At 37.6% G+C, this 27,310-nt stretch overlaps 2 protein-coding genes across 3 annotated transcripts; both read right to left on the bottom strand.

Moving 5' to 3' along the window:
- Positions 1-302: 302 nt before the first annotated feature.
- On the bottom strand, positions 303-23,022 carry LOC107705082 (lysyl oxidase homolog 2A-like). Its single transcript, XM_016508222.1, has 14 exons — positions 22,431-23,022; positions 20,561-20,842; positions 18,663-18,838; positions 12,366-12,574; positions 10,934-11,150; positions 9,517-9,700; positions 7,522-7,673; positions 7,255-7,422; positions 3,814-3,979; positions 2,601-2,841; positions 2,349-2,464; positions 1,209-1,345; positions 874-985; positions 303-787 (listed from the first exon to the last, which is right to left on the bottom strand). The coding sequence occupies exons 1-14, from the start codon at positions 22,600-22,602 to the stop codon at positions 723-725; spliced, it is 2,397 nt and encodes a 798-aa protein (XP_016363708.1). The 5' UTR covers positions 22,603-23,022; the 3' UTR covers positions 303-722.
- A 62-nt stretch (positions 23,023-23,084) lies between these two features.
- Positions 23,085-25,417, bottom strand: LOC107705073 (CD59 glycoprotein-like). 2 transcript variants are annotated; one of them, XM_016508206.1, is made up of 3 exons: positions 25,266-25,417; positions 24,514-24,654; positions 23,085-23,578 (listed from the first exon to the last, which is right to left on the bottom strand). In XM_016508206.1, the coding sequence occupies exons 1-3, from the start codon at positions 25,312-25,314 to the stop codon at positions 23,361-23,363; spliced, it is 408 nt and encodes a 135-aa protein (XP_016363692.1). In that variant the 5' UTR covers positions 25,315-25,417; the 3' UTR covers positions 23,085-23,360. The 2 variants fall into 2 exon arrangements, with proteins under 2 accessions (XP_016363692.1, XP_016363693.1); XM_016508207.1 differs by having other exon boundaries at positions 23,086-23,578; positions 24,514-24,627; positions 25,266-25,411.
- Positions 25,418-27,310: the final 1,893 nt, after the last annotated feature.

The raw sequence follows: 27,310 nt of genomic DNA, 5'->3' as shown, positions 1-27,310 counted from the left end.
AACAACGCAATGGTTTGACCAAACGTGTTGTTCAGTCATAAACACATTGCATATCTGAAAACCATTGAACTGGTCATAAGTACCCTCATAAAACGGAGGGTAGATGCTTCACAAATTGGCCAAAAAAACAAATTGTTACAGTTTCACATTGCATACACAAAAGTTGACAAAACATAATCCCTGACGGAACATAATAAATTACTTGACATGCTTGATGAATTAACCACAAAAGAGTCTTAACAGCCAGAAATAGGGTTGAGTTCATGAAACGGCAGGCTTTGTCTCCCTGACGGAACATAATAAATTACTTGACATGCTTGATGAATTAACCACAAAAGAGTCTTTAACAGCCAGAAATAGGGTTGAGTTCATGAAACGGCAGGCTTTGTGATTATGTTATAATGCAGGAAGAATCGAAAACGTAATAAAGATCCCAGTATGAACGTTACAGCATGGGTTTGTGACCACTACAACCAACAAACAAGCATTTCAAGCACCAAAAATGCAGCAAGTACAGTACATTTCAGACATTTAAATAGTTTCTATTCAAAGCAAGCTTGATATAGCGGGGACCGTGAAAGAACATGCTGTACTTCAAACCTAAAAGAGCAGCGGTCTCTGCCTTCGAAGTGCTGGAGTCTCTCTAGTGGTCAATCATATTTGAATAGTCTGAGTGACAGCCCGCAGCGTCCTCCACTGAGAGCCTTTGTCCTCATCCGCTCCTATCTGAAGTGCAACCGATTGCTCATTCCAGGGTATTCGTCCATGTCTGAACTCCGCGAGCCACCTGCAAAGGGGTAGAGGTTGTATTATTCACTTCTAACGGCTTTTAAAATGTCCCGGCCGGCAGACCTTCAATTATTCTCAGCTCACCTGTATGGCAGTGGTACGTCCATATCCTGTATCCATCATAGCGGCACTTGCACTTCATGAAATTGTTGGTATAATCTGATTCGGCTACGTCATAGTTAGGATTAATTACGACCTGTGTGACAGAATCATGTCAGTAAAATTAGATTTCCTGATATCTATACTGAAAAAAATGGTGTAGAAATTATTTTCACTCAGAAATTGTTAGTAAATAAAGCAGTGAATGAAACTTTAAAGTAGAAAGACTGAAAAAGTATTTTCTTGTAAAAACATACTACAGTGATTTTTGTTTTATGTTATGTTTGAACGTTTTTCCTTCACTTCAGTTAAAATGCTACCTGGAAAATATAGTCTCCTGGTTTCACATCTGTGATATCGATCCACTGACAATCAATGTCATGTCTGTAGGTGTCCCAGCAGCCAACGGTGATGCCCTGTTCACCAAAGTTGGCACAAAGATACCGTTTCTGAATACCTGGATCAAAGAAAACATCCAATTAGATCTTTGATGTTTCATTAAAATGGATGGATTTTTCTTATTTGTCATCTCCTATCCACTTTATTCTTCAATGAGAAAGTAAGCTGATGTGTGAGACTTCCGGTTCATTAGCCACTATATGGAAATAACGTGAAGAATAACAACATGCAATAAACGATCAAACTGTTCGCAATACAAACCAGTGTGTTCATAATTACACTATTTGACACGAATTTGCAGGATGCGGATGAGACCGGAAGCCAGACCCATAACATTTACAAATGGCCACACCTGCTCTTACTGGAAAAATAAGGTGGATATGACAAAAATATATTTCTCTGGCCAATATGATGTGAAGCTCAGTGATATATATATATATCACTATATATATATATATATATATATATATATGTGTGTGTGTGTGTATTTATATATATATATTATTGAGAATATCTTTCAATTTAATTTCAGTTTCAAACTTCATATACCAAAATAAATTTCAAAATGTATTTCAGGGGCAAGAAAATACATTTCCAATGTTACAGATGCGGATATGGATGTGGATAGCCTACTAAAGTTTAAAATTTGATTTATAGTGATTATTAATTATTATTATTTATATATTGTTATATTGTCTTTTTGAACATTGTAAAGTATGTCGCTTGTTGATTTTTATTCAAATTTGTTATATGTTCACATGTGTTTTATATGTTAAATGTTTCAAAAGGTTTTTCGACATGTGATTGTATTTTCTTGGATTGAAATATATGGAGGGCAAAATATATATTTATATTTTTAAGAAAAAAAATGGCCAAAAAATATATATTGGTAGAAAATATATTTACATAAATATAGTTTTAAACATATTTTAGCCAACATATTTTTTTGTATATTTTGAAATACATTTAAACTTTTTTTGAAAATGTATTTTTTTGCCATATGGACTTGAATTTGTGTTAGAACTTTAATGGTATCAGACCATCCCATAAGCAGTTCTCACCCTCGTCACACTGAGTGTCCTCTAGACAGAAACTGGCCTTGTGACCCTCTGCCACCTTGGTGCCGTTCAGACTCAGCAGATCATAATGGGTAAAAACTTCTATGCTGTGATAATGCCTGCACAGAGACACAACAAAACAATAATATGAGACTTTAAACATTGTCACATTGGCACAAATGATCATACAGTATGTTGGAGTCTTCATATATGTGTTTGTTTTTATGGTGTTTACTGCGGGGTCTAAGGTCTTGCCTGTGACACTCGTGCCAGGTCCAGGCGTGGTGACCCATTTTGGGTCTGAAATCAGATTGGCCAACATTGTGGATCTGGGAGGAGAAGCGGAGCAGGCGGCGGTAGGAGCTGTGGTCGTTCTTTTTGGCAGTGCTGGACAGGCAGTTCTCCTCGAGGGCGCACTCTAGAGCGTACATGGGCCGGTCCTCCAGATAGGCGGTCTGCTCCACCAGCTGAGCGTTCAGCACCAGGTCAGGAGCCGCTGAGATCAGAGGTCAGAGGTCAGACAGAGCAAATTCCTCCATGCGTATCAGTCTAGACAACCAGGTCAGGTTAGAAAACATGGGGCTGATAACCCATCTTAAATTTAGTTTCAAAATACCCAACAAAATCAAATCATAAAAACAATCACTAAATAATGCCTATTATAATTTTTTTATTAGTACACTACCGTGTATTAATAAAATAAATAAATAAATGAATAAATAAAAAAAAAAATTTACTTGGGGTTTGTAAGTTTTTTTTATGTTTTTGAAAGAAGTTTCTTATGTTGACCAATTCTGCATTTATTTGATCAAAAATATTATTACAATTTAAAACAACTGTTTTCTGTTTTAAATGTATTATAAATATAAAAAAAATTCCTGTGATGCAAAGCTGAATTTTCAGCATCATTACTCCAGTCTTCAGTCACACAATCCTTCAGAAATCATTCTAATATGCTGATTTTGTTTTCTAAAATCGTGAAATTGTGATAGTTTTTCAAGATTCTTTGATGAATAGAAATTTCAAAAGAACATAGATATCTTTTGCAACATTATAAAAGTCACTTTGATTATTTTAATGGATACAAGTGTTTTAAACTTTTGAATAGTTTGCATTATAGAATTTTTTTATTTTTAAACAACAATTTTGTGTACATATTAACTCCTGACATGAGTCAAGAAAAACATGTAAATCTCTTGTTAAGAAAATGCTAAAGAATATTATATTAAATAAATATTTTTAAAGTTAGATTTTAAGAAAAAAATGAAATATTAAATGAAATATTACTGAACAAATATTACATCACAGTGGAAATGAAAGGTTAAGTGGAGTGCATTACATTGTGAGATACTACAATACTTTTGGACCTGCTTTTTAGTCTACTATTACATTAATGATAAAAAAAAAAACAAGGAATGAAATCACTATTCTTAAGAGTGTGATAATCAGTAAGAGGAGATTGTCTCACTATCAGAGCAGGAGACCCCAGCAGCGAAGCGTCCTCCTCCTCTGGGGCAGTTGATGTGTTTGCCGTGATGAAGACACTGAGGAAGACTCATCTCAGTTCCTGAGCATCTGACTCCGCTCATCACAACATTGTCTGCACTTGCATCTCCAGCCCAGTACCACGTCTCCTATACAAACACACGTTACACATGAGCTGCTGAGATTCTCAGAGAAATTACTGCTGTCATTTAAGAGTCACACAATATATTCACATTCTCATTTAAATCACATTTTTATAATATATGGTCTATCTTGTGTGTGTGTGTGTGGGGGGGGTTCTTGCACCTTCATTGAGTCAGTGCGTTAAAATGCAATTTGTAAAAGAATATGTCTGGTTTCTGAACCAAATCAATTGGTTTACTGAAAAGAGCCGGCTCAAAATAATGATTTGTTTACTGATTCAGTTAGATTATAGACTTCAATTTCACTCAGTTCAAATCAAAAAACTATTGTATGGAATATAACACATTTGGAAAACCTTTAATGTGCTTGTTTGCTCATTTTGTTTCTTCAACCACATCGGAAAGGACTTGACTCAGAATTAAAACATTTTAGTATCAATGATATATTATTATAGTTGTTTTGTTTTTTTTTTGTCATTTTTAATAGTTTTTTTAATGTCTATATAGTTTTTTTTTTTCAGATTTAGTTTTAATTATTTTAGAACAAAGTTAAACTAAATGAAAATGAGATGTTTTCTTGGGAACTAGCTGAAATTAAAATTATATATAAAGTATCTCACAGAAGTGAGTACACCCCTCACATTTTTGTAAATATTTGATTATATCTTTTCATGTGACAACACTGAAGAAATGACACTTTGCTACAATGTAAAGTAGTGAGTGTGCAGCTTGTATAACAGTGTAAATTTGCTGTCCCCTCAAAATAACTCAACACACAGCCATTAATGTCTAAACCGCTGGCCACAAAAGTGAGTATACCCCTAAGTGAAAATGTCCAAATTGGGCCCAAAGTGTCAATATTTTGTGTGGCCACCATTATTTTCCAGCACTGCCTTAACCCTCTTGGGCATGGAGTTCACCAGAGCTTCACAGGTTGCCACTGGAGTCCTCTTCCACTGATGTTGACGACATCACTGAGCTGGTGGATGTTAGAGACCTTGCGCTCCATATATTAAAGTTGAACTTTTTGAAATTATACAAAAATGTGAGGGGTGTATTTTGAGATACTGTATATATATATATATATATATATATATATATATATATAATGGTTTTAGTTAACTATAATAACCCTGATGCAAACCTAGAAGACAGATATCCGGGTGTCATTACACCTTCTCACCAAACAAGGGCTGTTTAATCACGTTTTCCAGATCGACTGAATGTTCCTGAACGTGATTTGAGCATCTGCTCTCAGGATTACAGCTGTTGCATAAGTTTAGAGGTCTGAAACATAAGACATGCTGTACCCCACAAGATGGGGAAAGTCTCTGTCAGTGTTCTTGACTGCACAAACATATGTTCATGATGAGTAATCATCAAGCATTATGGTGTGTTTTCCATGTGTTTTGTCTTAGACTGCACAGCGCTGAGTCACAGCCTCCTCTGACAGATAAGCCTGCTGGACTCCCGCCGTGGGCAGGGGGATGTGGGCACATTCTGTCAGACTTTCCATGTGCTTTCTTCAACTCTCCCCATTGTAAAACCCTCCACACATGCTGTCTGGAAAGACCCACCGGTCCAGACTGTCGGACAAATGTTTAATGGCCAGTCCGACATCTGGAAGTTGTATCTTGCACTTTTCGAGCTTGGTAACAGAAAACGTGACCAACAGCACGTCGCTGAACAAACTTCCCTATTAATGCATCGTTTAAATCGCTTTTAAGTCTCTTCTAGGCTGCATTTATTTTATCAAAAATACAGAAAAAAACAGGGATATTGTGAAATATTATTACAATTCAAAATAGCTGTTTTCTATTTAAATATATTTTAAAATGTAATTTATTCCTGTGATGCAAAGCTGATTTTCAGCATCATTACTCCAGTCTTCATTCTCACACGATCGTTCAGAAATCATTCTAATATGCTGATTTGCTGCTCAAAAAACATTTATAATCCTTATCAATGTTGAAAACAGTTGTGGAGATTAATAATTTTTGTGGAAACAAGATTCTTTGATGAATAAAATGTTCTAAAGGATAGCTTTTATTTGAAATAGAAATATTTTGTAAGTATACATTTCTTTCACATGTGTTCTTGATGAAGAAAAATATGAATGTCTTTAAAACAAACAAATCAATCAATCATTCTCAGTGAACCCAAACTTTTGAACACTAATATATGTGGAACAGCAAGCATTTTATTTATTTATTTTTTTTAAACTCAATTTAATTTGAGAAATTAAGGCCCCACTGGACTTCAGATTGACTAGTTGGTCAAGCTTGGTCAACCACTTCACCAGGAAGAACATCATAGCTGTACAGCTTTACTTGCTACATTGTGCTTGTCTACACTGCTGAAAAACAGATTAAACCTGCCTAGGCTGGTTTTCTGGTTTAAGTTGGTCTTAACTAGTTTAAGCTAAACTCAAAAACCAGCAAAAAGATCAGCCTGACCAAGCTGGGAGACCAAATAAGACCAACAAATCAGTTTAGGCCGGTTTCTATAAACAGGGCACAAGTTAAACCAACAACACACTAGCATAAGCCTGTATGAATCATTACGCTAGCCTTTTCAGGAGGGACTTATAATGACCATGACAGGAGATCTAACTGCAATGTGTCCAAAGTTGAAGCAAGTACAGCCATAATGTCTTGACATGCGGCCATATGCCTCAGCTAGTGGCAAATTTCAGTCAATCATCATAATAACACTTAATCATGGCATTAGCCTGCAGAAGCACTTTAGGGTTTTCCAATTTCCACTCATAAAACCGCCCATCAAGCTATTCCCTCCATACCCTTTCTAATGCATTAATAGTTTCCAGGCCTGTATCACCATGAGTTTGTCACTGGGCTGTTAAATACCCATCTCTAGTCCAGATCTAGACAGTCTGTGTGATCTTACACACACATTCAAATATTAATTATTGAAATGAATGGGATTTAATAGGGTTATGGCATCCAGCAAACTTGCGGTGGATGAAATGGGGACGCCACACTGATTACATAGTGTATGTGCCTTCATTAAAGTCCTTCATCTACACCAGATACCCCAAAATAGTCTCATACGCATGAGTGATTCGAACACTATGATGACTCATTCATGAAACAATGCATTGTGGATAGTTCAGCACTATTGAAAGCGGCCCTTCATTAGATGAAATCTGCTCGGCTTGAAATCTCTACACTGCTGACAACAGACAATGGACCTCTTCTGGTGAATTTCTGGAAATTTTGCAGCCAGAAAAGATTAGAGAGCACTTTAGTGGGTAGATTTACCTGAAACGCATGGCTGGCGAAGCCTAATCCCAGCTGTCTGCAGACCACCATGGCCTCGATCATCCCCCAGTTTTCACTACAAACGGTTCCCCAAATCAGAGAACCGTTCTTCTCAGTCAGAACCTCCACACGTCCCTCGTATGGGTTTCTTCCTCCGCTTAGACGTATCTGTAGTAGCCAAAAGTATCCATAGCTTCATAATCTTACTGATTCGTGAATGGCTAACTATTGTTAGAACTGAATACTGTATGTAGGAAGAGTCCTCACCCTCTTCTGGAAACCCATGGCAGGTATATTACAGCGTACGGCAGCGTCCTCCTCGTGACTGCAGCCCAGAGCATCGTTATTGAAGTAACAGTCAGTGAGAGATTTCTCAAATCCAGAGCACTCCACCTCATTCATGTGGACCGGACCCATTCCTGAGAAAGCACACACATCCATAATCAGTTTTTAATTTTAAGTTAATGATGATATGTAATGGGGCATTATGACCAAACGTGTTCATGGACCGGAAATATTGAATGTTTTTTTTTAGTCTTACATGTTTCAGCTTAAAAATAGTTCATAACAACAAGAAAACAATCAGCATATTTTATATATTGTACAAAATATTCTCGATATATTTAATACACATAGATTTTCATGGTCAATTCTTGAAGTGACTTGCTCCAAGGCACATTTTGGAACTACAAAAAGGAATTCAGCTAATAAACGTCAACCAGATGTCATACTCAGATATTATTCACTGGAGTCACATGAAACAGTAGATGCAGCAATGATGCAGTTTTGTTTATTCGAAGTTGTCTTCCGATCACATCAGATGACAGTAATCACTGTGCATGGATTTTAGGAGGGTGATTCGGAAGATCTGAAGGAGTTTTTGTTTAGAATAAGCAAAGAGTTGTTGATCTCACTCTCGACTTTTAAAAACATGAGAAAATAAAGCCTTAAAATACCACAAAAGGACCTTTGTTTGGGAAGAATGCATTTTAACGTGAATCAAAGCAGATTGGAGACTGATTTAAAGTAGTTTTCATAGCTAAAGGCTAAAGTCAGTTTGAAGATTGACAGCTAATTTCTATGCCACATTAGTCAATAAACCCTCTTGGAGAAAGAAGAAAGCATTGTTCTCATCTCGAAATTTACTGCTAAATATATATTTTTTCAGAAATTAGTAAATATTTTCCCTGTTGGATATTTCCTACAGAGTTTCCTATATTTAATAGACTACCAAAATGATCATCTTAATTTCATTGTGATTGCAGTGAATCCTTACAGTATGCATATGGAATAAAAGACAAGTGCGCATGTTTTAAGTAATTCTAGATGTGCACGTCATCTCTCAGCAAGTCCTTTGAAAATGGATTTTAAACATCCATTACTTTAAGAACCTGTCCAAACACCAGCTGAGGAGCAACTATCTCCACATGCAGTTGGAGCACAGATGTTTCGTTATGCATGACTCTCCTTGCTAAAGAATGCTCAAAAAATCTGCCTCTCATGCGCCTGATCAAAGACACTTTAGTAAAGAGCAGTGATCCATGAACGTCTGATGAATGCCAGAGACAGAGGCTGCCGTCGATGCTGCTGTTTTAGAACAATGTGTGACTGATTTTTGCTTCCTGCTTAATGGGTATACAATACATCATTATTTTCTTTCCAAAAGCCAGTTGTGATATATAAGCTATGCATTATTATTTGGTTAGTTGCATTTTATTATTTGCATTTAGCATTTTTTTAACCCCCATCAGTACAGACCTGCGCCTAGAGCTGTTTAATTCCAACTTTTTGGAATCAATTCTAGATTTTAAGTTCGATAAATCGTTATATTACGAAGCTATGAGAATACTTTTTGTGTGCAAAATGAAAAAAATAATTACTTTATTCAACAATTCGTCTCCTCCGCGTCACTCTACCGATCTCGTTGCTACATTTCTGGACGTTGATCGTGGTAGTACCCTTGCCGTCTATGGGAGGGTCAGAGAGATGTCAGAATGCATCAAAAATATCTTAATTTGTGTTCCGAAGATAAACGGAGGTCTTACGGCTTTTGACATGAGGGTGAGTAATTAATGACAGAATTTTTGGGTGAACTAACCCTTTAAGGTTCTTCTAAGACTTGTAGTAGTTTGGAAATCAAGGTAATGGAGTCGACTCTTGATTCTCAATTCCTCAATCAAATAATTGATTTGTATAGGATTGACTCCCAACTCTCCCCATGATCCATTTGTTTCGAACCACTGATATAATGTATTAACTAACCTTGTCCTAACTTCGCTCCAGTGAGAGCCTCTTTGGCGCTCCCAAAGCCCAACTCTCGACACACGATGGTGGCAGCCCTCAGGTTCCAGTTATCATCGCAGACCGTTCCCCAAACTCCATTCTTCAGCACTTCCACTCTCCCTTCACCGATATTCGCACCTCCCCGCAGACGAACCAAGGGTTGCTGCAAAATCAGACGGAAGAAATTAGCAGGATGATCAATCCACACACCCTCAGTGACCTGTGTTTGTTCAGTCTAGCTCTCTCTGTATATGAATCTGATCCAGGTGATTCAGCCTTTCGCATACATTTTTTCCCATCCCTTATATAAACACACTCACTTTAGATGTCTGGAGCATGTTTCAATATTGTGCAATCTTTTTTTTTTTTTTAAAGAAAATGTGATTTAATGTACTACATGACTGAAGTGTCACTATGATATCCAGGCTGTACAAACATGATGATCCACAGGAAAAATAATGGAAGAGGAAGCAATTCTTTCCAGAAATGTGAGTAAGAGGCCAACAGATGAGGGAAAACAGACTCGCCAAACATTCCACAACCAGAAATCATCTCTGAGAGGGACTGTAAACCTAGCATTCAACATTCAGCCTTCTACAGAAGTTTAAGGCCATAATATACTATAAAATAGTACAATATTGTTGCTTCCCTTATGAAAATGAACCATGGTTTTACTACAAATAAAACCAAAAAACCATGATTAATTACCATAATTATTAATTACCATAATTAACCATGGTTTTGCTACACTAACCATAGTTTAATCATGGTATTTGTAGTAAAACTGTGGTTATAGAAATGGTAATCAATACGGCAAAAAATCATGGTCACTACACTTTTACTACAATAAAACCATGGTTAATTTTTATAAGGGTTGTTTATCAGTATAAACATGTGATTGACTGAGCCCAATGCTAACTGGTTCATAAGGAAAACCCTCATGAAAGATGATTAGAAATACATTTTCTGTTCCTGCTGGCACTGTAGATTCTTAGGAATGCTGTTTTCATTCTATCGTAACTCTTTTTGTTGTTGTTGAGAAGCACTAGCGCCTTCAAATCATGAGACTGCTAATGCTAACATCATGTGCTGTTGATTGTACATGCCATGAATTACTATTTTCTATTACCTCTTTTACCAGTTGGATATGTTCTAGAAAGTCTAAGGCCATAATATACTTTTAAATAGTACTTTAATATACTTTTAAATAGTATATTATGGCTTGTTTATCAACTGTCTGTCTGTGAGCCCAAAGCTATCCAGAACGCCTTATCAAAGGCAATCATAAATGACTTTTCTTTTGCTGATGACACTGTAGATTCTTAGGAAAACGATTTTTATTTCAGCGTCACTCCTTATTTGGATGCTAAGCAGTGCTAGTGATTACACTACCAACCTCTGGTCTGTAAGCCTTGCGGAAGCCAGTGGAAGATGAGGAGGCAAAAGCTCTTCCAGGCACACAGCTGACCACCACAGGCAGGCCACGTCCACATGTGCCGTTCCGCTTGGGCTCCAGGGCTTTGCCCAGCCTACAGCTGGACAGGTGGGCTTCATTTCCTGTGCAGTTCACTGAGAAACCCCAGTAGTTCTTTTTCTTACGCATGGACAGTGATCTGTGAAACAGAGCCACGGATAAAGATCAGTTGTGCTACAAAACAATTAATAATGGAATTAAATACATATTTCAGATGCTACAAAATAATTAATAATGGAATTACATATATATTTCAGATATTTACTTCTTGTTTAGGAGGATATCACAACCATAATTCAGAGGGACGTGTTATGATTACTATAGGGACATTGCCTGTGGCAGTACTGCTGTGCTAACTCAAGAAAACATGACATTTCCAATGATTCCACAGTACAGAGAAAATCCTAGTTCAGCAAGGGTCACCAAACATCTTGACTCAAACAATCTGTGAAGCCTGAAGATTTCCTTTCCTCCAGATTAGGAAATCATTAAACACTAATTTAATGAGCACAGCATGTTCTGAGTTCAATATAAGTCTGTTCAAATCTGTGAGCATTTCCTGATATCTCAGTTGCATTTTTGGTACTAAACGTTGACTGTGATGTAAGGCAATGCCATTTATGATATCCTACTCATTGCAAAACTGCATTTCTCAATGGCATTAAAGGCCCAGACTTAACATAAATGGACTGCCACTGAGGAAAAGTGAGGTCACGTGGCCAGTGGCTTAGAAACTGGACCTTTATGAAATGTTCCAACAAACAAACAAACATAGACAAACCTCATCTTTAAATACTTTCTTTAGTATGTTGCTTAGTTTAGAAATAAACCCATGAATAGATGTAAAAAACCAAACATTTTCTGAACATTTCCTGGAATGTTTTATTTTTAGAAACGTATACAAAAATATAGACGCTGGCTATGAACTTTCGTGTGTTATAGTGTGTTTTAGTGTGCAAATGTGGTTAAAACACACTCAAGTGATAATTTCTAGGCAGTTTTACAATAAAATGTCCTTAACAGAGTTACAGTGGAAACACAATGTTCTCTGCTAGATGGGAAACGGCCAAGAATTATGTTGGGAAACAATCTGGCCATGATTCACTTGGGGAGGCGTTCACACACAACTGAGGACTAAATAACTCTTGTTGCATGGTAACTTTAAACTTTACAAAGTTGATGTTACTTTTGGGGAAACCCTAAAATCTCTGTGCGTGTCTGCTTTCTTTCTTGTCTGTTTTTTCTTAATTTTTATTGCATCCTATCACAAAGGCCTTTTTTCAAAGGGATCAAATTCATGTTTAACTCATGGTCTTTTGTCATACAAAGCAAAACAGTGGGGACTTTTTCTTACTTGTAGACTTTGTTGTTGTACTTCTTCTCTCCGGGGAATCCGTACATTCCACAGGTGACTCGGCTGTTCAAGTGGGTCCACTGCTCATCGCAGATCTGCCTCCATTTGCCCCGGTCCTTAATCTCCACATAGCCTTCCGTGACGGGTATGCGCTTGAGATGGGATGAAATGGGTCTTATACGGATTTCTTCCACCCGTTCTTCAAGAGTCTGGTGAGGAAAAAAACAAAAGAGCACTTTATCAGTCAATATTCCCAGAATGGATCAGGTCACTTTCTCGTGTAGCAGTAAATTACTTGGGGAAAGTTCTGGAGATGTTCTAGTCACTGTTTTAATCAGAAGAGTGTCTTCTACTCATTCAGGGTGGAATCTGAGGGCCACACCGAGGAGCCAGATAATTCATGACTCACATTTGACAAAGCTGACCAGATACAGTTTATAAGACAAGGCCAAAGTTGGAATTTGACCAAAAACCTCACTTTAATATCTCTCAAAACATTCTTAACCAGTCTTACGGTGGTCATCCTAGATTTTGACGAGCTATATTCGACCTTCATGAACTTTCATTACAGTAACACATGAATCTGTCATCTAATCCATTAAGTTACAGGAATCTTATAGCTTGGAGGAATATTAACTGTTATAAAATTCAAAAGTATCTTTGTTAGCTCAAAAAAAATACCCTCACATGTGCCCTCACGAGGGCTGTTTGCCATGATATCAACTGAATGGAATGTTTTAGATGTGTAAACCCAGTAATGTTGTATTACTAACGGGGAGGTGGTTACCAGACATGTTTCAACTGACCACGGTAAACATAAGATGAAGACTGTGGCTTCTAATTTAATGTGCACGTGTGTGCATGAAAGAAAAGAGGGAGAGAAAGTTGGCCAATGGGATAAAGCCAAAGGAGTGTGGAGGCCTCACATGGAGACGCAGAGTGAGCAGAAATGTTAAATGTAAATATTACTATATAAAGGCCAGACCGATGGGTTGGGTACGGTTTAAGTGGGCTCTCGAGTCAGACACATCACTGTTTGCTTAAGCACTGGAAGTCTGGAGGAAACCAAAGAGCTGAGTGTTGAAGCTGAGGGTGTGAACCGGGGTCATCCAGCCAGATGTGAGGAAGAGCCTGCGCCTGTTGCCTGATAGTATGAAAGAAATCAGACCAGACACCTTCCACTGCATATTTTTATACCAAAGAGCCACCCTGTTTGATCAATCTCAGGTTTTGCCCACATACGAAATTCAGAGGTTGATCTACTATGATGGCACAGGTACATTTGATCTTGCTGATGGAAAATACAGTTCATAAACCCTCATATTTATATATACAAAACATGCCTTGCAGGTGTTGGGTATTACATCAAGCACCCTTTAAGGGATAAAGTATCAGGCTAACAAGGAATGTTCTCTGTTCATTATATTTGAACCAACAATTTGTGCCTTGTGAAGCTTGAAGAATGTCTGGTCCATGACTCGACATGCAGTGACCAACAATGAAGGCAATGTTGCAATCTGCCTGACTGATAGGATGACAAGTTCGACAGGAGCCATCAATACTTCAAATCCGAAGTTTTGTTTTGGGGAAATTTCTAGAGAGGCAAAAGAAAACTGACCCTATTGAGCTCACTTAACCGTAAAACACGTTGAATTCACATGAAAGGTATTTTTGTGTTCCTGTAGCTCAAGGTCTTATGTCCGATTCACAGTGAACACAGATAAAATGAAATAAATTCAATGAAGCAAGCAACTGCTTCCAACAGTGCTCTTCACCTCACGCAAGAAGTTAAAAAGATGTCTGACATTGCAGGAAATAACATATTAAAATACTGAATAGTGCCAGAAACCCATTAGCCATCAAGGATTGCAGTTCAGGTCAAAGTGAATCTCTATCAGAAGTCTGTCCAAAATAAGTTTCGTGAGGTACCTTCAGGCGCAAACGCTGCCTAAAAAAAACATTTTTTTGCTATTCTGCAATATGTCACTACAGCACTACATTTTTAAAGAGGTTTATCAGATTAAATCACTGTTAATAATCTAAATGTGTATGTGTAACCAAATAGACGTCATCGTTCATTCAGTCACATCACCTTTACTTCATGACGTGTGGGCTTTTTTTTAGGAATGAGACCTGACAAAGAGATCTTTGAGACTGTAAATGCTGTCTGTCAGCTCATATAGACCAGTATGTCCGAGACATATGCACTTACAGTCATTCATATAAGTGAGAAACCATTCCCATATCTGACTGCATTTAACAGCGAGGGGTCCATGTGTAAACGATGGAAACGGTAGCAGTGAGACTGCACGAGGGGAAGCCCCTCCTAGTCCAGACATTCCTCAGTAGCTGAGGTGCCAGCTGGGACAGAACCACCTTCTTTTCACGTTCATGGAATCCAGATATCAAAATATTTACATGCTGTTAATGTTCCTCCGTAGGGCTTCTCGATGTGGGCAAGGGAGAGGTGACGGTGTCTGGTACAGTCGTGCAGTCAAAATCTCCTTTCTTATTCACTTCCTGCCTCGTGTTTCACGTTGGTCATCCACGTGCCTGTTCCAGGGACTCGGAGTGAAAACATTTGTTGATTGTGCAGGTTTGTGGTTTTGAGGAACGTTCGAGGGAATTTTAGGCACTTTTTGAGGAAATAAAGGATAAAGGGGGGAAATGTGAGGGGTGGATGAATCCAGCTGGTATACTGATTCTTGCTGAAGTAATCTCCATGAAAGAGGTTACACGGAAAACATCTGGATTCCTTCCACCACTACAAAGCTGAACATATGTACAAACTATCATTCCCACCCCCCAAAAAGCAGGAAGTTTTTTTTTCATTCCGACACTCTCAAACACCACACACAGAACTTGCAGAAGATATTCACACCACCACTCCAAAGCCAGCCTGTCTGTGAGGAATGCCATTTTTAGACCGGCTTTTGTCTTTAGGGTCATCTTTGTGTCAGGGCACCACTTACAACTCTGAAGTTGTGCATGAAGGAAAAAGAGAGGGAGCACAAGAAACAAAGCATGACAGAATTAATGGTGAACTCAGCAGTAGTAACAGGTCACAAGGGTCCCATGAACAAGCCGGTTCCAAGGAAACGCTCAAGCTTGATGTGACCCCTGAACTCTCATTCCACAGAGCATCTCTGGGCATATTTACGTTCAATCCTAGAGATTCTTCCCATAAGGCAAGGGTAGTTCTAAACACCTTGCAGACAAAGACACTAGTCAGAACAAGTTTTGGGTTCTGGGAGAACATATGAGTCTTCACATTATAACTTAAAGGCACAACATGTAAGTTTTTGTCACTAGTTAAAATTGCTTATTTCTCTGGATTTAAACATTCTTCGAAACATTTGGGATAATGTAAGTACACAAGTCAGCAAAATATATAACACTGTTCTAGTGGTTTTTGGATATTTTAATTAAAAAAAATCTTACATATTGTGCCTTTAATGTAGCAATATATGTAAATGTATTTAAAAGTCAATGTAGCAATAGATCTTGTAACTATCTAGAGTACATGAGTCGGATATGACAATATTCGGCGGTCAAATATTTTTGTATAATAAAATCGTATATATGACCATTGTCCCTGACAACCAATCACTTACACTGGTGGATTTGACTTTAAATTTCTTGGACTCGATTCCAAATCCAAGACCATATTTTCATGGTCTTCGTCTTGTCATGGACTCAGGAGCATTTGGACTCAACTACTTCATAACATCGGCTACATAAGCATTTTTACACTGTCTGAACCTTTCAGACTCAGACTCAACCCTCTTCTGTTCTTGACCTTGACTCTGACTCAACCCACTCAGTTCTCTGTCTGGATTTAGACTCGAATAAGCTGGTCTAGACTATAACAAAAGTAGCTTCTACAGGTTCTGTGAGCAATTTCTTTTGCACCAGTGGTACTAAATGGAATTGCATTGTTTGGACAAACAGGTAGTCCGGTCTCAAACTCACACAATTGGCAGAGATCTTTCAAGATGAGTGTCCAAATTTTTTGTCCAAACCCTGATAGCACACGTACATCACAGAGATGTCTATTTGACGTCTGCATTTGACATCTGCAATACGTCTAGGACGTTTCCTATCAGATGTCAAATAGACGTTTAGAAGATGTCTTTAAGATGTTTATTATTTAGAATGTATGTAAAACTGACATCTTACAGACATCTATGAGATGTTTGTACACAGCATCTTGCAGATGTACGTGTGCTATCTGGGAACAGTTCTCTAGATACTTATTTCAGTAATAGCTATCAGGTATCAGGTACATGTGTGATATTCCCCCCCAAAAAAAGCTAAAAAATGTATATTGAGTTTCCTAATTTTGTTGCAAACGGAATGTGAGAGAAAGTCTACACCTCTACGCCTGGTGGAAAGTCCTGACCTTTGACCTCTTCAGGCTACATTTAGCATGCAGGTTCACTACTGGTTCATTCTGTTGGTCTGGCTTGTTGACTTAAGAGCATGCTTTGGCTGGAGGTGAATATATATTCCAATCAATCACCATGACAAGCAGAGTACAAATCATTATAAGCATTTAATCTTCTTCAGGTCCTGTCTTTTTGCCTCATGAACATGACCTTACAATGTTCTAAAGTTCAGTCCTGAGAACTGCTAAACATCTGATGAATTTCATGTCAGGTCGTATTGTATCTTAGCAAGTTGCATATTCTCATCTGCATGTCCTGTATATACCAAGAATATGAAGTTGTGTTGGTAGGAAACATCCGTTGTAGACAAACATGCAAATAAGTTAAATAATCATTAGCTGATTAATTGCAGCATTTTCTTGAACTCAAACCAAGCAAAGAGTTTGCATGCTCTGAACCTTTGCTAACCACTCTTTGGACCTCCGATTGTTTCCATGTGTGGTGGCAGATTGTGTGTGGTGGTGATTCATTTGATTACAATAAATTGTTCTTCTGTTCCACTGAATGTTTACAAGAATACAAAACAAACAATTCACTCATTCATTTACCTCTGCTGTCTGTTCTGAGAGCCTGTCTTATTAGTTTAGACAATAAATTTGTGTCCAGCTGTATGCGCTAAGAATTTAACACTGTTTGGCTGCCAGTTTTAACTACCCTTTGTTATTTCTGACATCAAATTGTCCATTGATGAGAAAAAGATGGACTCTTGCTTATAAAAACATTGGCGCTGGAAGGAAGCCTGAGGAATCTGAGTGTCTGCCGTACTGGTGTTTGAGAATTCCCTCATATGAGCTTCACAGAGGAGAGCCTGTTTCTCAGACTTCTGGTATGTGATGCAGGGAAAAGTCACGATTACACCTACCAATAGCTAACAACCTCTCACATTAATTCACAGACTGTCGCCTGACTGGTGACATCATAGGAAGTTGAACCTGACGGCTGATATTTTTCATACCAGGCCAGAAAAACAGTGTCCTTCATTGAAATCTATTAACCAACAGTGTTTCTGCTTCTCACAATTAAAGAATTCACATTTAATGGGTGGGATTCCATTTTGAAATCATTCCTTTCATTAGTCAGCGATTCCCAAAGAAGGCATCAGAGGAGTGGGGGAACGTCTCAGGGACGGGAAGGATCGGGGGAGAGACGCACAATGTGGTAAAGTCATTAAATCATTCAATCTTGGGGTCGTGGAAATGGAAAAGCACACCATAGGCTCTTTGATCTCTCTCAAAGGTCCATCTTTAAACCTGCTTACCTTGGTTGCCATAGTAACATGGCAAATATACAAATATCGGTGATTCTGGCACAGACCTTTGAAGCAACATAGGGGACAGCTGGCACGTCATAAAAGGAGAATTGAATGCTAATAAACTATTCTAGAGCAGCAAACTTTGTAGAGGAATGTGTGACCTGTGGTAACAGACCTTAACTTCCTTTTATCCAAGAGATAAAGTGACTGGGAATGTTCACCAAGAAGGGAGAAAAAGCAGAACCTCCACTCAAAACTGAATTTCCGGATATGACAAAGAAATGTGGTCATTTGTCTAAGACTGGTTCTGGATAGGATTCTTGGCTCTTCTGATGGGGAAACTCTGTGGTTCTGATGATACAGTGTGGGTTTTGGAGCACATTGTCATTCTTTGAACTCTGCAACTCCTAAAAAGTCATTTCAAAGGCATATCTGGGTCTTTCTTAAACCCAATTACCACCAGCAGACCCTCAGGCCTGGTTTACCAGCTCTGAACTTGCATCTGCACTGCATATCAGTAAAATCCCCAGTGACTAAGCACTGTCAACCTCAGTTGGGTTAATAAACTAGCATTACATGAACCTAGAGTTGACGTACCTCAACATTGTTGTTCATGGTATTGATGAACCTGTGGCCAGGGATGCGCTTCTGATTGCAAATCACCCCAACATCCTCGCTGTGTCGGCAGTCTGACACCCCAACGCCATTTGAGGGGCATTCGGCTAAAGATTTCTCTCCTCCTGTGCAATGGACGTTGTCCAGCCAAATGCGTCCTGTGGAACAAAGAACAATTGTTGGTTTTGTCAATCACCAGCAGATGTTGTGTATTGGAAGATGCGTTGGTGTTGCTACCAGGCTTCTTAATTCACTTAAAGGAACAGTTCAACTCTCAAAATGTACTCTGTTACTCTACCTTATCTATTTCAAAACCTGTATGACCTTAAAAACTGTGAGTTTTTGAAGAATATTCTCTAAAAATCACCATAAAAGTATCATTAAAGATGTTCACACAACTTGTGTGCTATATTCCAAGTGTTCTGAATGTCAGACCAGTCAAACCAAAATAATTCAAAAGTTCACTTAAAATCGTGACATCTGCATGAATTGTTCTTTTAAGGCTGGAATAGACTACATGACTTTTGCCCCGATTTACAGTCTGAACAAGTTGATGCTAATTGCTGAAAGTCAGAGCCAGTCTGCAGAATTGAGTTGAAAGATTTCATAGAAAATCGTGTAGTGTATGATGGTCACAGACTCCGATTTTTTCTGCGTCAGACTATGAATCCATCCAGTCGGAGGATATCAAACATGTTTGATATTTTCAGCCTATTTTAGAGCAAATACCCCCGGTTTCAAAGAAAATGCTTAGGCCTAGTCCCAGACTAAAATGCATGTCTAGGCTGAAAGAAACTTGCACTGACATATCTTAAAATATGTCAAAAAAAGATGTCTTAAAAGATGCAAACCAGTAATGTTTATTTCTAAGGCACGTTTATAAAAACTACTTAAATGTCCTAATTGAACTATGGCCTAATCCTGGCTTAATCTAAGCCCTGTCTGTGAAACCAGGCCCTATTGTTTTAATTTGTCACGCGTCTCCTAGCAACAAGGCGCACGTTTCTGCATGACTTTGTTGTGAACATAAGGACTTTAAGTCTGGTCGTGTATGATCCCCAGTCGTTTAGTCTATGATGGCAAGTTTTCCTCTGTGACTATTACAAAGTCAGTAAGTGTATGATGTCTAACGTTTTAAAATCTGTTCAGATTTTAAAAGTTATGTTTTGTATTCCAGCCTTAAATCTTTTCAGTGAATCTGCTGATGAAATGGACTGATTTTGGTTCTCAAGATCAACTTTGAAAAAGTTTTTTATGATGTTTTTTTTGAAGTATCTCAATTCGGTCTTTAAAATTTCTCAAAAATGTCATGGATCTTTGAAGTGAATGAAGACAGAATTTTCTTATTTGGGTGAATTATTCCTGCTTGTAGCACCAGCACAGCAAAACCTCCTTGGTAAACCAGCTTAAACCAGCCTAGTCTGTCTAGATTTTGTTAACTCCCTTTGATTCAATATAAAGTTATCAAATATGAACCCTTCCAGAATTTCCCTTCACTATGCATTACATGCTGCATATGATTTTGCTTACTCGGTGGAAAGTGGAATAAGAGTGGAAGACCAGTGGTTATTCTTCCCATAGGGCTCAATAATAACCACCCACTGATTTACAATCTTTGGACAGATTTATTGAGACAAATCATCATATTTCAAACATAGTCTTAAATCATCACTATTGTAAATAGACAGAGAGATGAGATTACGTCTGATCTTGACTTTGAATCTTGTTTCCATACTTTTTTGACTGTCTGACTGACTGGTATCAATTACAGCTAATGACTAAAACATGATGGATTAGCAATGTAATCCAAGAATATAGGCACATAGTGGATCTTTCAATGGACTATAAGCTTATAATAAGCCATCAGAATTCTCGCCTACCTTCTCCTTGTCCAAACTTTGCAGATGGGGACCAAGCCACAGCACCCAGGTAGCCAAGCTCCCTACATGCAACATGAGCGGCTTCGATTGAGAAGTCATCATCACAGATAGTCCCCCATTCGTTGTTGTAGAAGACCTCCAGACGACCCTCGTAATGCTTGCGTTTGTCACCGGCTAGGCGGAGTTGAATCTTGGGTTGCTGGGATTCAGATTGGCCCTGAACCAAAGCCAAGAGACTGAAGATGCACAATGCAGAAGAGAACGCCATGGCTAAACTTTCACCTGTGAGAGCATTAAACAACACAAAATTAACAATGTAACATGCATGAACCTAATTCAATTTATTTGGTGAAATGATTCATTTGAAAACCATTTCTAGTTAAATCGGATATCAGCTAAATAAATAAATATATAAAAATGATTAAATCTTTCAGAAATAAGGCATTTGAGGTCTTCAAAAGAGGTCAAGGTGTATGACCATTCTGAACTCCGTCTGTCCATGTCAGTCCTGCCCCCACCATTCCTCAAATCTTAAGGCTACAGCAGACAGATGACTGGGGTGTTTACTTTTTCCAGCACTCATTCCAAACTGGCAATTAGTGGTTTGTAGGAACAAGACCTACAATAATTGACACTGATGATAACGACATTAATGATGTCTCTCAAAGGCATGTATGTCTACTCCATTAAAAAACATCTATCTACATTAATTCTGCATCCAAAATAGAGAGCTCAGCATTTACACAAGAACTATCAATGAATGGCAGCCAAATGGTTTCCAGGATGTTTGAGTTTATAGAAACGCCAGCACATATGACATAACAACCCCCTCTGTTCATACACATCTAACTGCCAAAACCACAAAGTGGACATTTTCACAAAAGTAGACATCTAAACAGTTAAGATGCATGTTTTATTCACATGCATACTCATGCGTTTTATGTGGGGTAACCAAGATGTTATCATGATGTTAAGATTAGTTGCTGAATTAACGTTCAGTACACTCCTCCAGACACTCATAGCATCGGTAACAGAATATCCCATTTCCTGACTGAGAAAATCCCGTTCCCTAAGGGATTCTGTTCCCAAATCACTAAAAGCTGCCTTGTCAGTGAGTCACTGCATTAATTTAAAGAGACTTCAACATGTTGTCATTATCACTGTCCCAACAATGCAAGATAAATGCTGCAGAGCAAGCTTCATCTAATTTGGTAGTTTGAGAACTTCCTTAGATTTACTTCCTGTGTGTGTATGATTGATTTCCTTATTCATTCATTACAGATGAATTGTCTTTGATGCAATTATGCTATTCAGAGAAAAGTTCATATACATTGTAGTGCTGTCAAATCGATTAATTGCTATATATATATATATATATAAATGTATAGGTGGTATAACTGTCCACAGATAAAATTTTGGAATAAGCAGTTAATAAAGTGTAATTTTAATTCCAACATGTATTCTTCAATATGTATATGAAAATTGTTTAAACTGTGTGCACAAGTTATGTTTTGCACAATCATATATATTTAAGAAGCAAGAAAATTTGTGATACCTTTGTAATAAATTTGTATACGTGGTTACATCACTTAACATCGCCTGTATTTTTTACATCAGTATTTATTTCACAATCAATGTAAATACAACGAGTGCATTTGTACGGACACGACACTACATTTTTAAAAGATTTTTTTCAATATTTAGCCTATATTTACAGCGGTTTACATCGGCTATATCAAAAACCATAGGCATTTTATTAAAGACATTCAACAGAACAACTCCCATGTATATTAGCGTTTTAAACACAACTCGATTCAATGATAAATTATTGAATACTACATATAATTTCTGATTGGCGTCAAAAACGTACCTCGGAAAACGTTGATCTTGTGAAGTAACAGTGTTGTTCCTGTGAAGTGTGTCTTCCAAGTTACACCCGCAGCTGGATGCAGCAGCGCTGACTCTCTGTATCCTGCAACACTTTTAAACGAGTTCACGCGCTTCACCGCCTCCCACCAGCACTGCAATCTGAAACCAGCCATCACTACCACATTATGAAAGTTACAGACGTCCCATGTGTCCGCTGCACATGACTGACGTCATTCAGCTGGGGATGCCCTGAAGCCCTGCGTGCGGATTCACATGCACCAGCAATGCTTACTTTTCCATGGTTAGTGGAAACAGACAGACAGAGGTACTGATAGCTGAACAGATATTAAGTAGAATCAGACAGAGAGAGATCACCACCAACATTTTTAACTGGTCATTTATTAATTTATTCATTAGTTAGCAGATGCTCATTTGAGCTCATATACAACAGAAAATAAAAAAGATGAACACCAAATCTAAGTAGTGTTTATTTAACTCCTGTAGGCCAGATAGCACACATAGGCCTACGTCTGCAAGATGTCTGCTGAAGATCGCTTAGCATCTGCTGTGTACAAACATCTGATAGACGTCTTTAAGATGTCAGTTTTACATTCATTCTAAATCATAAACATCTTAAAGACATTTTCTAAATGTCTATTTGACATCTGATAGGAAACATCCTAGCAGAGACGTATCGCAGATGAGAAAACACTCTAAAAAATACATCTTGCAGATGTGAATGCAGACGTCAAAGACGTCCACGTGATGCACGTGTGCTATCAGGGGGCGGTGTAACAGCAAGAACACACACAGATTATGCTGCCGCCCAACAGACAAAAGCTCATCTATCAGTTATTAACGCCTTTACTCCATCGTTTATTCTTCATTTATTTATTTTACATGTATATACTAAAGGTCTCTGTGTTCAGGTTTACAGGGAACTGAGAGCCAGTCTAAGTAGCAGGACCCCCAGCAGCAGGACAGGGCTGGAGCTCAGGCTCATGGCGGCGTCGTGGAGATCCCCATGGCTTTGGGACTGGTGAGGGCCGTTACAGTCATCATTGAAGCAGCATTCCAGCTTCATCTCCCCATTGCTCATGTGAGACTTGTCACAGAAGGACTTGTAAGCGCATGACTTCATCACAGAGTCTGCAGTGAGGGAAACACATGGTGGCACCACGAATCAACACTTAAAAAAAACATCTGCTCAGTCCAAACACTGCTGAAGGATGCGTCAAATAATCCATGTTTCGTTTGCACATTTGGTTGAGTGTATGTGCAATCCAGCAGAAACAGTATTATGTAATAGTGATGACCGGGGGCTAGTTGTCACAAGAGTTGTGTCTCATTAACTGCAGGTTGAGTCATAACTGTTTGTTTTCTGTAGCAGTGGTTTTGTATATTGGTTTCAAACATAGTCTTAAATCAGCATAATTTTTATGAATTCAGTCTTCCAAACGAAAATTTCACGTTTTATTTTCAAGCCATATACATTATAGTAAACGTGTAACCATGTTTTTTTGGCATATTGACTACCATTTGTATAACCACAGTTTTACTACAAATCAGAAATGTATTTATGCTTTAACTAGCCTATAACATTTATTATTATTTATAAGTCAAACCTATAGGCCTTTTTGATAGTTTGTATGTTTCATTATACGTTTTAGTCGCTGATTCCCAGCAGCTACGCGAGTTTTAACACACAGGATTTATCTTTTTAAAACTATTTTCTTTCATGTTTAAATGTGACTAAAACTGCCATTGATCTTTACTGTTTAATCGCAGGTTCCATTTTGACAATTACTTATTATAGTGTATCGTGGATTCGCGTCACAACCAATATTCTATTCCTGTGTCTGTGTCTATACAGAAAATGCCTTTAAATACACACACACACACACACACACACACACAGAGGAGTAGAGTAAAAACCGTAAAAACGTGTAACAACTAGCCCCGGTCTCCTCTTCTATATTAAACTGAAACACAGCACAGACATGGTCAAGAGTGATGTCACCCCCAAGTGGTCAACATGCGAATTGCAATATGAATCACTGTATTCAGTGTGTGCATGTACTCACTGGGTCCTGTGATGGTAGAGCAGGCATCTGTATGAGCAGGACACACAGACGAGCCCTGCCGGTGACACTCGTCCGGGTTAGTAGCTACACAGGTGTAACACTTCAACCCCTCACCTTCACACATCGGACAAGACAACACAGCTGATCTGAGATTAAACAACTTCACACTCTATACAGATACTAATAATCATTTCACAAGGACAGTAGGAATATAAAATGATTTATGTTTTGCTATCCGCTGTATATTAATAATTACTGTTGCTTCGTTGCAAAAATTTATAGAAAATTTTGATTTTATTTATAGTAGGCTATATCCTTATTACATATTTAATACATATTTATTATAAACAATAACAACAGTAGTAGTAGTAGCTTATTAATAATACACTTTTTGTATACATGTATACACAGATTTCTCATGTGTGACAAAAAAATATGTTGCCATTCTTGGATAACACTCTATTTTACAGTGTTATATGTACTTCTAGTAATAACAGTAAATTATGCATAGTTACATCCAATAACCCCAAAAGGTGCATGTTGTTAATTAATATTACTCAGTATTTGATTGTATAATTACACTGTAACAATGACACCTTAAAATAAAGTAGGCTATAAACCATTATTATAAGTATTTTTGTAAAATCTCGATTACAGGAGTATCATCACTCAAAGTAATTGCAGGATTAAATTAATAACCATAAAGTGCTATGAAACTATTTGGATCTGTTTGGTACTATGCAGATACTCACTGTGTAGCACAGCAGTGAACAGGACCAGCGCGGCGAGGAGAGTCTTCATGTTGAGGAGGTTGTATTAGAAAAGTGCTGGGACGGTGTGGAAGTCTTAACAACAAAACACTTCAGCACCTCTCCATAATCCTACAGTGAGCATCCATCACATGAGCATTACACCGGCTTAACACGCACAACGCATCTGCATCTGCGCAAGTAACAGCAAACGAGGGGAGAAGCAGGATGAAGGGGGTTGCACCAATAAAGAAGGGAAATGATTTATGATCTGGATATTAAAATACAGTTTTAATTCAGATTTCCTTTTAAAATTTAGTGCAAGACTTATGCAAATCAATTATACTTACATTTTTACATTATTATTTTTTATCTGTGTACAGTATGTGTACAGTATATTTTCATATTTTGTGTATTTGCAGCACACCACTGTTTTGATTGAATTCATTGCAGTATATCTGTCCTCAACATAGGGGCAATCTCTTATTGAGTGCACATATTAATATCCAGTCTACCCTGTCACCAGATATCCCTCTTAAGAAGAGATTAGCTATGCAACACAATCACAACGTGAGAATCATTGAAACTATTACGGCCACATGCATCTTTGCATCTTATAACACTTCTTTCAATTATTGCAATATTTGGTGACAGTTTACAATAAGGTCCCATTAGTTAACAATGAGCAATAGATTTATACAGTATTTATTCATATTTGTTAATGTTAGTTAATAAAAATACCAAACTGTTAATTGTTGCTTCATGTTCATCTCAGATCCATTCAATAATATTAAGAGAAACAACTTGATTTTAATAAATGCTTTAGAATTTTTTTTTTTATTGTTAGTTCACGTTGACTAATGTTAACAAACGGAACCTTATTGTAAAGTGTTATTAACCAAAATCTGAAATTCTAAACCAGTGGGATCAAGCAATTTTTTTACTTTATTCAGAGAATGCATTTATGCACAAAATATATATTAGTCAACTGGATTTCTGTGCAACTCTCTCTCTCTCTCTCTCTTCCACTTTACAAACATTAATAACACAATAAAAGAGCATTATTCTTCTCATAAAAATATACACAGGTCAGTGAGTACTGTAAAGAACACCGACACGCTCCTGAAACAACATGACAATTTACAGGCTCGACTTCTCCACACGACCCATTAATGTTTGGCACAAGGATAGCGGTTTCATTTGGCAGTTGGTTATTCTGAGCTGAAATATTGCATAAGATAGCACAAAGGAATTGTGGGTAAAAAAAGAAACAACAGCCAATAGAAAGCATCACTTCAGCATTAGGCACATACTTTAGCAAGTCTGGCAAAAGATTGTCAATTCTTGAAATGACTTCATTGAATGTTTTGAAAATGATTCAGTCCAGTCGACACAGCACAATAAAACACAGAGTAAACTTGTGATAAACTCTGTACTTCATGCAGACTTTGAAACCAGAATAATTCATTAATAAAAGAAAGTTTAAGTGCTTTCAGTTAGGTTTGCTTTTGTGTTGTCAAAATTTGCAAGCAAGCATTTGATTGGATGATTATGACCTCATGGCTAGAAATAAGTTACCCATCAGAACATCTAGTAACACCAGAGCTCGCTTAATATGATAAATTATGATAATTTGGCACCTAAACACACAAAGAGTAAGAAAACAATGGATGGAACTACAACCGTTTCTTCAACAGAAACTTTGAATATGCAAAAATCTACTCAATGAAATAATATTCCAGGTTCAGTACAAGTTAAACTCAACAGCATTTGTGGCAGAACGTTGACTAAAATGTAATTTTGAATCGTCCCTCTTTTTCTTTAGAAAAAAGCAAAAATTCAGTCGATGGTGAGGCACTTACAATTAAAGTGATTGGGGCAATTTTTGGACGATTTAAAAGAAATTTTCAGCTCATAATTTAATAAAAGCACTTTCATGAATTATTTTGTTAAAGCTTGCGTATTATTTGAGCTCTAAAGCGATTTAAGTCATACTTTTTTGGTTTTAGGATTTAAGACTTTATGCTGACATGTCAACGTAATAGTAA

This window comes from Sinocyclocheilus rhinocerous, unplaced genomic scaffold (genome assembly GCF_001515625.1).
Source record: "Sinocyclocheilus rhinocerous isolate Xijiao unplaced genomic scaffold, SAMN03320098_v1.1 scaffold3642, whole genome shotgun sequence".
Lineage (NCBI taxonomy): Eukaryota > Metazoa > Chordata > Actinopteri > Cypriniformes > Cyprinidae > Sinocyclocheilus > Sinocyclocheilus rhinocerous.
The sequence above is the reverse complement of the archived record's forward strand: the minus strand, read 5'-3'. Positions and strand labels throughout refer to the sequence as shown.